The sequence below is a fragment of the Aspergillus oryzae genome, chromosome 4, assembly GCF_000184455.2.
Source record: "Aspergillus oryzae RIB40 DNA, chromosome 4".
NCBI classification, from domain to species: domain Eukaryota; kingdom Fungi; phylum Ascomycota; class Eurotiomycetes; order Eurotiales; family Aspergillaceae; genus Aspergillus; species Aspergillus oryzae.
Genome location: NC_036438.1, coordinates 254430 through 266194, shown reverse-complemented (window position 1 = coordinate 266194; position 11765 = coordinate 254430). Strand labels below are relative to the sequence as shown.

The 11765-nt window shown below is 48.3% G+C and overlaps 4 protein-coding genes across 4 annotated transcripts; 2 read left to right on the top strand and 2 right to left on the bottom strand.

The window, feature by feature from the left end:
- Positions 1-884: 884 nt before the first annotated feature.
- Positions 885-1821, bottom strand: AO090012000107 (SDR family NAD(P)-dependent oxidoreductase; the record flags this gene model as incomplete). The annotated part of the gene is made up of 2 exons (XM_001727121.1): positions 885-1051; positions 1116-1821. 2 exons carry the CDS (start codon positions 1819-1821, stop codon positions 885-887), a joined length of 873 nt encoding a protein of 290 aa, XP_001727173.1.
- Positions 1822-2839: 1018 nt separating this feature from the next.
- AO090012000106 (uncharacterized protein) lies at positions 2840-4417 on the top strand (the record flags this gene model as incomplete). Its single annotated transcript, XM_001727120.1, has 1 exon — positions 2840-4417. One exon carries the CDS (start codon positions 2840-2842, stop codon positions 4415-4417), a length of 1578 nt encoding a protein of 525 aa, XP_001727172.1.
- A 4027-nt stretch (positions 4418-8444) lies between these two features.
- AO090012000105 (fungal specific transcription factor domain-containing protein) lies at positions 8445-9851 on the top strand (the record flags this gene model as incomplete). The annotated part of the gene is made up of 3 exons (XM_023236322.1): positions 8445-8466; positions 8540-8751; positions 8799-9851. 3 exons carry the CDS (start codon positions 8445-8447, stop codon positions 9849-9851), a joined length of 1287 nt encoding a protein of 428 aa, XP_023091255.1.
- A 137-nt stretch (positions 9852-9988) lies between these two features.
- Positions 9989-11554, bottom strand: AO090012000104 (transcription factor domain-containing protein; the record flags this gene model as incomplete). The annotated part of the gene is made up of 1 exon (XM_001727118.3): positions 9989-11554. One exon carries the CDS (start codon positions 11552-11554, stop codon positions 9989-9991), a length of 1566 nt encoding a protein of 521 aa, XP_001727170.3.
- Positions 11555-11765: the final 211 nt, after the last annotated feature.

Here is an 11765-nt window from a genome sequence, read left to right as displayed (position 1 = left end):
GGTCGTAGTATCAGCGCTGATCACCGCCGGATCTTCCATCTCGCGGGCCATTTGTAAGTCGGGAGCGTTGGAGCCATAGTTGCATAGGACACCGTAGGCAGTACATCGCTGACATGAGGGCTGTACCTCATCACACTGGTAAATCGAGATATATAAGATGAATGGGCCATCAAGACGAGTAGAAGCTACCTACCTTTACTCGGCGTAGTTTGCAGTTCCGACAGCCCTGCCGGGATTTCCGGTGGGCTTTGCGAATCCTGAGCCTGGGTATCGCGACTTCCTTCTGCTTTCCAGATTTCACAGCCATGGCTTGCGATATCTCTGTACGCTGTTGAGGTTGTGAACGTGGGCGAGACGTGTTGGGATCGATCAAGCGAAGTTGTCGGCATCTCAAACGTCATCCTCCGGAGTTTCGGGAACGAAATACGAATCACGGTTAGTGCTGACGATGACCTGGGCAGATATGGCGCTAACCCTCGCTCGTATAGCTTTTGGCTCTCTTAGTCGAAGGATTTAAGTCATTTAATTCTACGCTAAATGACGCCCCACTGGATTTTCCTGGTGCATAGCGCCCCGCATATATGGTTGAGATTCTAAGAACTATCAAAACCTGTTGTGGTAGCAAGAATGTTGCCTGTCCGACGCCCAATCTATCGTTGGTTAGCTATTCATATTTGAGAGCAAACGGACTTATTCTCAGCTGAATGCCGAGAACAGCCCGTCCATATATGTAGCATGGTTCCCAAGTTCCGATGTGTCAAGAAAGTAGCTCTCAATCACGTTTACTTTAACTAGGATAGACACCACGAACATTCGATAAACAGAAATCAGATTGAAAAACACACGACTACAGCTGCTTACAAGTATCCATCCTCCTATAACCATTACATGGGAATGCCCTCCACGACCCAGTTCAGCAGCTTGGTTGATTGAATCTCGCTCGCTCTCTCCAGTAACTCCTGCGCATCCCAGTTGGCCCAAACAAACTTTCCTTTCAAGAACTTGGCCTCGGGAGATGCCAGCCAGACATAAAACTGGCCCGGAAGCTCAGCTATCTGTCGTTAGCATTCTGCAATAAACAAGAAGCCATACCAGGCTCGCAAGATAATTCTTACCTTTGTCAGGAGCTTCCTCCTGATATCCATTCGAGGCGGTTGCCACCCAGCCGGGCTGAATGCTGACCACATGCACATGCGGGTTCTCCATGGCGAAATAGTCTATCGCCTTGAGACACGTGGCCTTACTGATGCTGTAGCCAGCAAGGCCCGGGGTAGGAGCAATGTTGGCCAGACAGGTAGACGTGTGGAGCACGACTGGTTCAGGTCCTGCGATGGGCAAGAAGGCCTGGAACGCATTCATGACTATCAAGAGATTGCCCTCAATTGTACGAACGAGCTCTTCAGGCTTGTAGTTCGTGAGGCCTCCGGGCGCGGGGAGCAACACGGCATTGATCACCAGAATATCTATCTTGCCCACTTTATCCACGACGGACTGGTATGCGCGGTCTACCTGAGCACGGTCTTGTAGATTCGCAGATTCGACTAGCACCTGAGTGGCGCTGTCCGACACTGCAGCAGTCACCTTTTCCGCGGCCTCCTGGAGCTTCTCCAGGCGTCGTCCCACGATTGTGATCGACTTAGGTCCTGCCTGGGCAAAGGCAACGGATATGGCATTGCCGATACCTGCGCTGCCACCGAGGACGACCACGTTCTTACCCTCGGCGGATAATTCAGGTCGAGATGGGGAGATGAACGGATAGGGCTCGGTATGCCAGGTCTTAGTGAAGGAGATAGGAGTGGCGTACTCGATTGCGTTTGCCATTCTGAGGAGAGCGAATTCAAGAGCGAGAATGCTGGGTAGGGAGATATTTGAGTATAGTAGTAGTAGGAAGCTGCACAGAGGGTTGTTGATGGCAAAGATGATATCGTTGAGTCCGGGAAGAACCTGTCCTTTATAGGCTCTTGAGCGATGGCTTCTAATTCACTTTCTGTCATGTTTAAGAAATCTCATGGCGTACATGCCCCTCGGTTTGTGCTACTAGCGAATGAGACATCTCCTTGAATACGAGACAAGGAAAAGATGAGACGGGAGTAATTTGGAGATAAATTACGCAATGCAATATCATATTAGCTACAACACTTATTGGATAATAAGTCGAGCTGATCCGTCCGAACTGGGTGTTGAAACTCGCTTCACACCCAGAGGTGCCGTTAGTATATGAGCCAGGGCTTAGCTGCCATGCCTAAGGGATTCGGACCCGCTTAAATCCGAAGATAAGCATACCCAGAGTATTAGTTTACTGGGCGTTATTAGCTGAAGATGTTTCTCTCCTTTCCTTTCCAGATATCAGTCAACAGTAGAATCTTTCTTACCTAAATCAAATCACGATAAAGTAGTAACGCTAGGTTTACGCCATGAAAAGGCCACAGAGTCTTGCAAAACGATATTGTGCAAAACATCAGTAGTGCGTGCATCTAACTTGGCGTAGTTGTCCATAGAGTCATTTAGCAGTTAAGACAAGTATTCTCAATCCCCTACATCTTGGGTGTTCAGTATTCTACTTATTCTACTTCTGATATATTTGCACTCTAGGTACTCTACTAAGTAGTACGAGCCCTGCCTTTAGTACAAAAGTCAGTAGCTGGACAGGCCCTACCTAAGAGATTTTACTCGTTTCCCAACTACATTTTCTTTGTCTATAGTGAATCGTATCTCTGCATTGTCAAGCCAGAACAACAATCTTTCCATCAGTTCTTATAAAGACGTGGGGTCCATGGAAGTCTCCTACCCCGCGCTCTACTCTTTGTTTGTTGTGACCTAGCAGTCAATCAGGCCTAACATGCTGTCCGAGCTCCTGACAAGTAGCTACCTGCAGTACAAGGAAGACACCAATGCAGTGGCATCATGGCTTGCATCTACTGCCAAAAGGTGCGGCTATGCGGTGGATCAGTTGACACAAACCAGGAAGGAGAAACCCAGCGGCAGGCTGAAGGGGAAAGCAAGGAAACAGGCAAAGTCCCAGAAAGGCCCAGCTACGCCGACATATACGATTGCGATAAAAGACTTTGTCAGTCTTGCTGAGTGGATTGCCCATGACCATCGCCCGCCAATCCATGTCCCCTCCAGTTTCGTCACAGCTCCGGAGCGAGCCATTCATACGCGACGTCGTCATGGCGACTATCTTGCTCATAAAAGTAAGAGTGCAGAGGACAGCCATGCGTATTTTATCGGAATCCTAGAACATGTTCGTGAAACCCTACGGCCTCGATTTCCACGGGAGTACTTGGGCGCTGGAGATGATGACAGCAAGAAGATCAAGATTAATAGGTTTGAGGGATTGGAAGTACAAGAACCATCAAAGGATTTCTTGCAGATGCGAGACCTTCCAACGGCCGTGCCCACGTCGTCATTGGGATCGGAAGCCAACTATCAAGCAGAACAAATGAAGGATCTCGACGAAGCATTCACCGCGTTCAGTCTTCTCCTCGACGATTATCATACGTTCCGCTCACTGATCCACCGAACATGGGCAGGTCATCGGAAGGGCCAGTATGACTTGGTGGCGGCCTCCTTGATGACCAATACTGCCTTGGATCTTGCCCGGCGTCTTGAGGATGATGCGAAGCTCCTTTTTGATCAGTTTGGTGGACCCAAGCAGATGTTGACAGCTATGTATTTGGCTCTGTGCTCTGAGAAAGGTGAAGACCAAGCCTTCAGGGAACATCCTGGGGATGATATGAATTTTCGCATGTGGGGAGTCTCCTCTGGCACCTTCTGGCCCGTCTACCAGCTCCTCCAGTCGTTTGTCCCGATGGTAGATGCGCAACATGTCCCGCAGTACAAGCCGTGCTTTTACGGCCAATATGATCCTACCAGCGATCGGACAAAAATGACTGCCCGGGAAAAGTTCACGGAAGACAAAGTCATCCTGACAGAGCATCTCGGAGAGTTCGCATTGCTCTGTATGAGAGTCCCAAAAATGGTAGCCGAAGACGAACTCACCCGTGGCTTGCGTATAGCATTCAGGACACATGAAATCCCCCTTGCCGTGACTTTTGCCACCCAGGTCTACCTCGATATTCATCATGTCTTGCGGGAAGATATAACTCGCGGATACGCTGATTTAGAGACCACGGCCCGTCAGGTGTCCAATTCAATCGAGCTCAATTTTGAACGTCACAAGTCCCTTCGCGTAGAGACATGGCCGCCGTCGAATGACCTTCTGTTCAAGAATATCCAACAGACTATCGATTATTGGGTTAGGTATGATCCCCTCATAAAAGCGAAGGAAAAGCTGAACCGTCCACTTTCAAAGCCTTTTAAACTCTGGCGCTCGTATCCTCTCTTTTGTGGATTGATTACATATCATATCAAAATCAAGTTTCAAGAAGCCAGTGTCGCCTTCGTGAACGCATAGGACTCACTCTTGTATACCTATCATCTTTACAATGCTGCGTGGCAAAAGAAGCTTCTCCAGGGTGAATAGCTAAACATAGACCTCATAATGGGCCTCCAGGATGGTGTATTTATTAGCGATCCACCCCGGACCCTGGAGAACTATCTAAAACGCTTTAAGCTAAGCATGGATTACTCAGTGTCAGCATACGCGAAGAACAAGCGCCGGATATCTCCACAGGCATCAGTGCGTGGACCCCGAGGCCTTCAAGAGCTCGCCCCCATTGCTCAGACGTTCAGGGCACGCTACTGTGACGGCTCTAGTCAAACAGAATGGACACAAGCGGATATTGAAAAGGTTGTGTCCAAATCCGAATGGATTAACAATAAAAATAGGCTTTCCGAGAGCACGCAAGGTCTTTCCCTCTGGTGGAATGGCAGGAAACAACAAGCGTCTTCATGTTCAAGAGAAGGAGATACACACCGGCAGCTAAATACAATCGAACTATTAGAGCGTCTCCAAAATGCTTTACAAGGGAAAACCTTGGAGCTTAGCTTTCCCTATCTTGCCTTCCATCGAATATACTGGTTACTGCTACGCACAATTAATGAGCGTTACCGCCAGAATCTGTAGAACATATTTAGATTCAAATATATTAAGCACGAAAATCAGCTGCCGTTCGTCGTGGGCTATATTTTCATATCAGCAACAGAGACCAGGCAAGTCGGGAGTCTCTTGAAGCCTCGAAAATCCAATCAAGCTACCAGCAAGCTGTTAGCTGATGCGGCTTTTGTTATAGAAGGATACATTAAATTTTACGAGAACTTTTCATGTCGCTTGCTAGAGACGCATAATATCGTTATAGAGTACAAAGACGAGGATTGAGCTATAAAAACTGGCAGGTTAATAATTTCATAACCCGGTCTTTAGACATTACACATTATTACAAATATACACCCTAACGTAAAACATTCCCCGCTCAGTAGTAGGAAGCAAACCAGTATCTTCGTCCTCGTAGTCCTCGCCGAACTCACCGCTGGATTCTAGAACGTCAGTCGAATCATATAACACCCCTCTTCCCTCCACTTATACTCGATACCATACTGACGATAGCCCATACCTTCACTCAAAGTCAGCATGGCATTGGCCAAATGGAAAGCTCACTGACCCCTTATCTCTGCACTTACATCGCTCGGAAATTGTTGGTCTAAATCGGTGAGTGGCATGAAACAATAGGAGAACACGGGATAGTGGAGCGATATTTCATTTACCTCTCCTGGAAGACCGCACTATCCAATAGATTCGGTATATTCTTCAGGGAATAGGACAAATGTTATCTGATGAATATATAGACATGCTCACAATACCGGATCTCGTGATCTGTGTATCCTGTATCCCCGACAAACATATGCTGAAAACCTCGGATAATTGGACGGTATACAAGGACAAAAAACGAAGACAAATTCAATGACAGCTAATTTTTACGCATCTCTGTATAAGAGGATTATGGACACGGAGAAAAGGAATGAACTAGCATGTGAGTTATTTAATAGAATGGAGTAGTTCATAGCATTCATACCTTTAAGAAGAGCCCATCACCTTCTAAGCATCCGATATGATGGGCTGCATTAAGAAGTCATCATACGCCAGCTCCTCCGCAGTTGGTCGCTCCTCAGGTAACCAACGAAATATTCTCCGCAGGAAATTCAGAAAGAGCTCTTTATCTCCTCCTGAAAACTGCCGCTCCCTTATTTCCAGTGACTGTTCTGGTACGGGCATAGAGCCTTTCCAATTACCTATGACGCAGGAGTCAACGTTATATAAGTAGGAGAATGCTAAAACAAGAAGACATACCTTGCTCATCCCAGAATTGGCGACATTTCTGGCTTCTCCTCAGGAATTCCGGAGGCGGAGGTCCCATAAGTGACACCATCTCCGCTAGATGCTGCTCATCATCGAGAAGGCCGTTCCTCTTCGCGAAAAAAAGGTGGCTATCTTGCACGAGGTCCCAAACCTAAGTAATCTGTCAGTCTTATGCCGAATCTACCGAGAAAACCTAATAGACAACTTACCATAGCTCCAGTTGACCAGATATCAACCTTACAATCCCAGTCCATATCTAGAATTACTTCTGGCGCCCGATATATCCCTGGCATAATATCGCCTCTATGTTTTTGTTTTCCAATCCGAGCCTCCCCAAGATCAGAAACAACAGGCAAACTAGCACATACAGGCATAGGTCGAGAGTGATATATGTAACGGTCATTCAGAACCTTCCTGGGAGTTGGTCGCTTTAATTCATCTTCTTCAATTTGACAGAGAACTTCGCTATCCATATTCCCTTGTAGTATATTGTTCGATGAAATATCTAAGCTTTTCTGTGAGCGTCTCTCACTGTGGACTTGTTGATATATAAGGATGAACTCACCGGTATGAACAACATGGTTATCATGCAAAAACGCTAGTGCTATTAACACAAGTTGGATACTTGTCTGTGTGAGATCCTTTGAGAATTTATTGTCAGGGAGCGAGTTTCGGAATTCCGTGAAGCTCATTCCAAGTGGCTGATAAGTCAAGCAAACATGCTTTCCATAAGGACCGGTAATCTCGAAGGAGTCCAGAACTAAACGGGTGAGACTTTTCCCGGGGTGGTTATTAGAGTTCTCCAGATGCTTCGAAACAGATATTTCATGTTCAGGGCGTTGTCCCCGAGTGCAAACTTTGAGTGTCACGAAACCATTGCTTCTACTCCGTAAAGCCAATTACAATCCGCAACATGTCATAGTATCATCGGAATACTTACTGAAGATCACAGCACAACCAGACGGTCGAAGATATACCATATCCAAGCTTTGAAACCACCTGGTATCTTGATGCTATCACTTCACCAATGTATACAGGATAGAAGTTTTGCGGGTTATAAAAGGGTACCTCCTCTTCCTCTATTTTCGTTCTGGAGTCTAGTTTTACAAAGTCTGACTTGGGGAACTGGCGTAGGGGCTTTGAAGCGATGGATGCCACTGTTCTTCTAGGGATAAAACGGATCCTCGTTGATTTTCCAAGGGGTGGGTGAGATATTCTAAGGCCCGAGCGAAGGATCGACATTGTATAATGCGTTCCTGAAGTCAATTATAGGAATGATTATCTCCGGGTATCACCCAGAGGGATTAAATCGGCTGTGCTTGCTGTTGTCTTGGTGCTATGCTTCAATCTAAGTTCTTCAGCAATTGGTGTCGCAGCATTCGGGATCGGCCGTTCAGCTGCCGAGCACGAACGACCGAACGACCGAACCTCCGATATAACTCCCACTTGTCATCCTACCACCTTCATTTACTTCTAACATCGTACATTACGTTTTCATAATAAAAATAGCATAAATTACACAAAGGCATGGAAAGCGGAAATGTCTCAGATAACACCTACGAAGAAACAAGGGTCCTCCGACGCTACAACGTCTCACGATCCTGTATCCGCTGCCATCAGCGAAAGGTGCGCTGCGACAAGTCTCATCCATGCACGACATGCACCCGGTCAAATGTGACCTGTCGCTACCCAGGGTCTGAGAAGACTAAGCGCCGAGCTCCGAATGTAAGTCTGAATGAGGTGGCGGCTCGATTGGCGCGCTTGGAACGGACCGTTTCGGCGAAAGTGGGTGGGGATGAGGATGTTACGGTTACAAGTTCAGCACTGTCTAAAGGGTTAGGGCCAGTTTCTACTGATCGGACTGCTGTGGGTCAACAGTCTAGGGAACATCACGGGTCGAGAGAGGGCTTCTTGGTGACTTCTGGTCCTTCGACGAGGTATATCAATGAGTCTTTTTTGTCGCATGTTTTGGAAAAAGTTGGGCCATGTGTTCTGTTGATATGTTCTTATTGTTAATGACTTGGTAGGAGAAAGAGCTTCAAACGGCGATAGAGTCTCCATATAGCGCCAATGGGAGTTCTACTGCATTCTCTCCTCTGCGCGCAGAGGGGTTATTGTTAAACCCGCAGCACACGGTATCAGATGTCGCAGAGTTATATCCTTCTCGCTGGGAGGCAACGCAGTTATGGCAGGTCTATTTGAACAATGTAAATCCGCTCATGAGGGTTGTACATATTCCAACACTACTACCCAAGGTATACAATGCCATTAACTCCCCAGGTGATGTACCAGCGGATCTAAGCGCGCTTCTATTTGCAATCTACTTCGCTGCAACCACGAGCTTACTATCTATCAATGAGGGCGATTTTTTGGGTGGCCAGAAACATGCCGCTGTGCAGAAATATCAACGGGGATTGGAAGTTTCGCTGTACAATTCTTCGTTTCTGGACTCACCGACCATAACCTCTCTACAGGCTATGGCTATCTATGTCGTATGGCTCTTTCCCTTCTAGAGATGTGTTGGAGCTAATTGTTCTAGCGATGTCGCCGATTCCATAGCAGCGGTCGCTCGAACTGGGTTTTGAACGGTCTGACAATATACGCGGCTCAGTCAATCGGGCTTCATCGCGATGGAAGCAATTTCAATCTGCCGATTCTCGAATGTGAGCTGCGACGTCGTCTGTGGTGGCATATTATCACCGCCGATAAGCGAGTGGCCGAAGATCATGGACTCGTCGGGGGCTTTGAGACTATCTCCAACACCAAGCTGCCATTGAACGTCGACGACAGCGACCTTAGTCCCCAGTTGAAGACTCCGCCAGCTGCAAAAGAAACGTGGACGGAGATGACCATGTTCTTGATTACCGCAGAGGCGAGTAAGGTATTTGCGCGCATCCACCGGGTTTCGTTGCAATCGCAACCTGGTAAAGATGTGCATGATGAATCCCGGAAGCTCGTGGCCGACTTTGACACTCGTTTGAGTAGAACATATCTGAAATATTGCGACCAGAACGTTCCAGTCCAGAAAGCTACGTTTCTGTTGGGCCGCCTACTCCTCTGTAAAGCCAAGGCTTTGGTGCACATTCAGTCACTCAATGGCCTAAGTGCTAAGCAATCTGCAAAGCACATTAACGAGGAAACCCTCTCCTATGCATGCGTGGGACTCGAATGCGGATCCGAGATGCTCACGGATGAAGTGCTCAAGAGCTACAGTTGGTTGTCCTCAAGCTACACTCCGTACCATCTGCTCACGTATGCCCTGTGGCATCTATGCGTCTGTCCCGAAACCCCTGGTGTTACGCGAGCCTGGAACGCTGTCCAGAAATGCTTCGAGTTAACAGAGCGCGATTCAGGCTGGCGGGAGTGTGATCCTCATTGGGCCGTTTTGTGTGGACTTCGACAGAAGGCATTGACGATCCAACGATCTCGTTTAGGCGCGAAGTCAGGAGAAGAACTATCTGGTCTGTATTCCATGGACCAAGCAGTACTGCCAGATACTGGTTCGGAGATCGACTTTGGAGATGCCCTGATGCCCTGGGATCTTGATCCTCTTGCATTCTTTGATTGGACCTCCTTTGCCCCCACGTTTTGATGCCCCATGTTATGAGTCGGTCTCATTATTCGTGCACTGGATGTCGTAATGCGGGGCGACGACCATTCCTAGACGCCAGACACACGAGGATAGCCTTTTGTCGCTGAATCATTTTCCATTATCGCAAACGACCAATCCTAATGCATCCTTTCCAATAAATCCGCATAGCTATTCAAAGCCCGACCCATCAAATTGACCAACTCCCAGATATAATCTGCAGTAAACAGTCGAGCCCACAGCCGGGTAACAATCGCACTCAGACGGGTATTGTTGGCCAAGAGCCATTCGCGGGATACTCCGTGTCGAGTCTCCATCACCATCTCGATAACGAACTCCAAGAGCTTGCTTTCCTGTTCGGTCAGACTAGGGTTGGGACTTGCGACCGTCACTTCTTCGAGCCATTTCGCGAGTAGAACGGCACATTCTAGTGAGCATAGTGCGTACTGGAGCGACCACGAGTGCACCTGCGTCTGAGCGACATAGTTGATTCCTAGTTTGATAGGAGTACTCAGGGCGTGAGCGCAATGCAGCGCCGCGCGAGTTAACCGGTCGTTCCGCTCGACACTGAGGTTCTCTTTCAAGGACCGGGCGATCTCCTCCGGGTTCCAAGTTTGGAGCCGTCGGGCCGAACTGAAGTCGGCATTCAGGCGAATATAGGCTAATCGGAGGAGAGCAGCGGATGTGAATGATAACGGACCATGTGGGTTAAAGGGGTCAATGGATGCCTCCCGATTGCGCTCCCAGCATTGGCACCAATGTTCCAAGGCGAGTTCTAACGAGGTCACTTCGGACGGGGAAAGGGAGTTACCATTGAAACCGGGCAGCCGACGGGATTTCTGGATGAGCCAGATATTTTGAATAATTGCGTGAATGAGCACGTAGCCGCCTAACGAGGAAAAGCTCTCCAGTCGCCCTTTTATATCCGGGTTGTGTGCGAAAAGCGAAGCGAGAGCATCTTGTAATTTTGGTTCGCCTCGGCTCTGACTCCTTTCCTCCATCCATTGGCCGGCGGTTGTGGCTTGCCATTCTACTTCTGTACACGGGAGATCAAGCGTACACTCCTCAGTGAGCACCATAGGTGGCAAATCGAAGACAATAGTTTGAATGTTGAAGTAGCAAAACACGATTAGTCGCGTTCGCTTTGTTTCTTCGCTTCGTACCCAACTCTCCCATGACCCGTCTTGCGCCGGGAGGTCATTCAGCCCTCCCTGTCTGAGTAGTGTTTCCATGTAGCTCCGCATGTATAACGATTCATCATAAGGCGGATCATGTTCATGCCAGGAGGATACGGATACTAGCATCAAGAGAGCTTGTAGCGTCTCTAGAAGATCCTGTTCTCTGGCTGCAGGCGATGGCGCTGATTGTCGGTTTGGGTTGATACCACTGTTAGGTTCTACCCATTGGAATTCTCTTCGGATATGTTCAAGCGTCACAGCCTTGGCGACTTGGTAGAGGGCGGTGCTCGTTTCCGGCTCCCTACAATACCGGGCGCCCAGACTGGCCATGGATAAAATCAACTGCAATGACTTGGAATCAAGATCAAGGGTGGGGACATGGAGAATGGGATAATGTTCATGGTACCCAGTGAGGTAACCGGTCAGGCAACGTGAGAGAGCATGTCGGGACGGGACGTATGGGTTTGGGATGACATTCGCGTAATCAGATAGAAGGACACCAATGCGCTCTCTACATTGCGTTGTCATGGAAAGTGAACTTGGAGGTTGTCGCGCTTTGTATGTTGTCGGAGATTCTTCGGTCTGAAGTGAGGGTATCTGAGTGCCGTGCCGCGGTAAAATGGAGCTTGAAGGGGTTTCAGCACTTTCGGCCGGGTTCTCCTTCTGCGGCTGGTCATAGACAGGTGGGGTATCAAAGTGAAAAGGTGGAAACAGGGGAAGCGGCTGATAACTAGGGGAA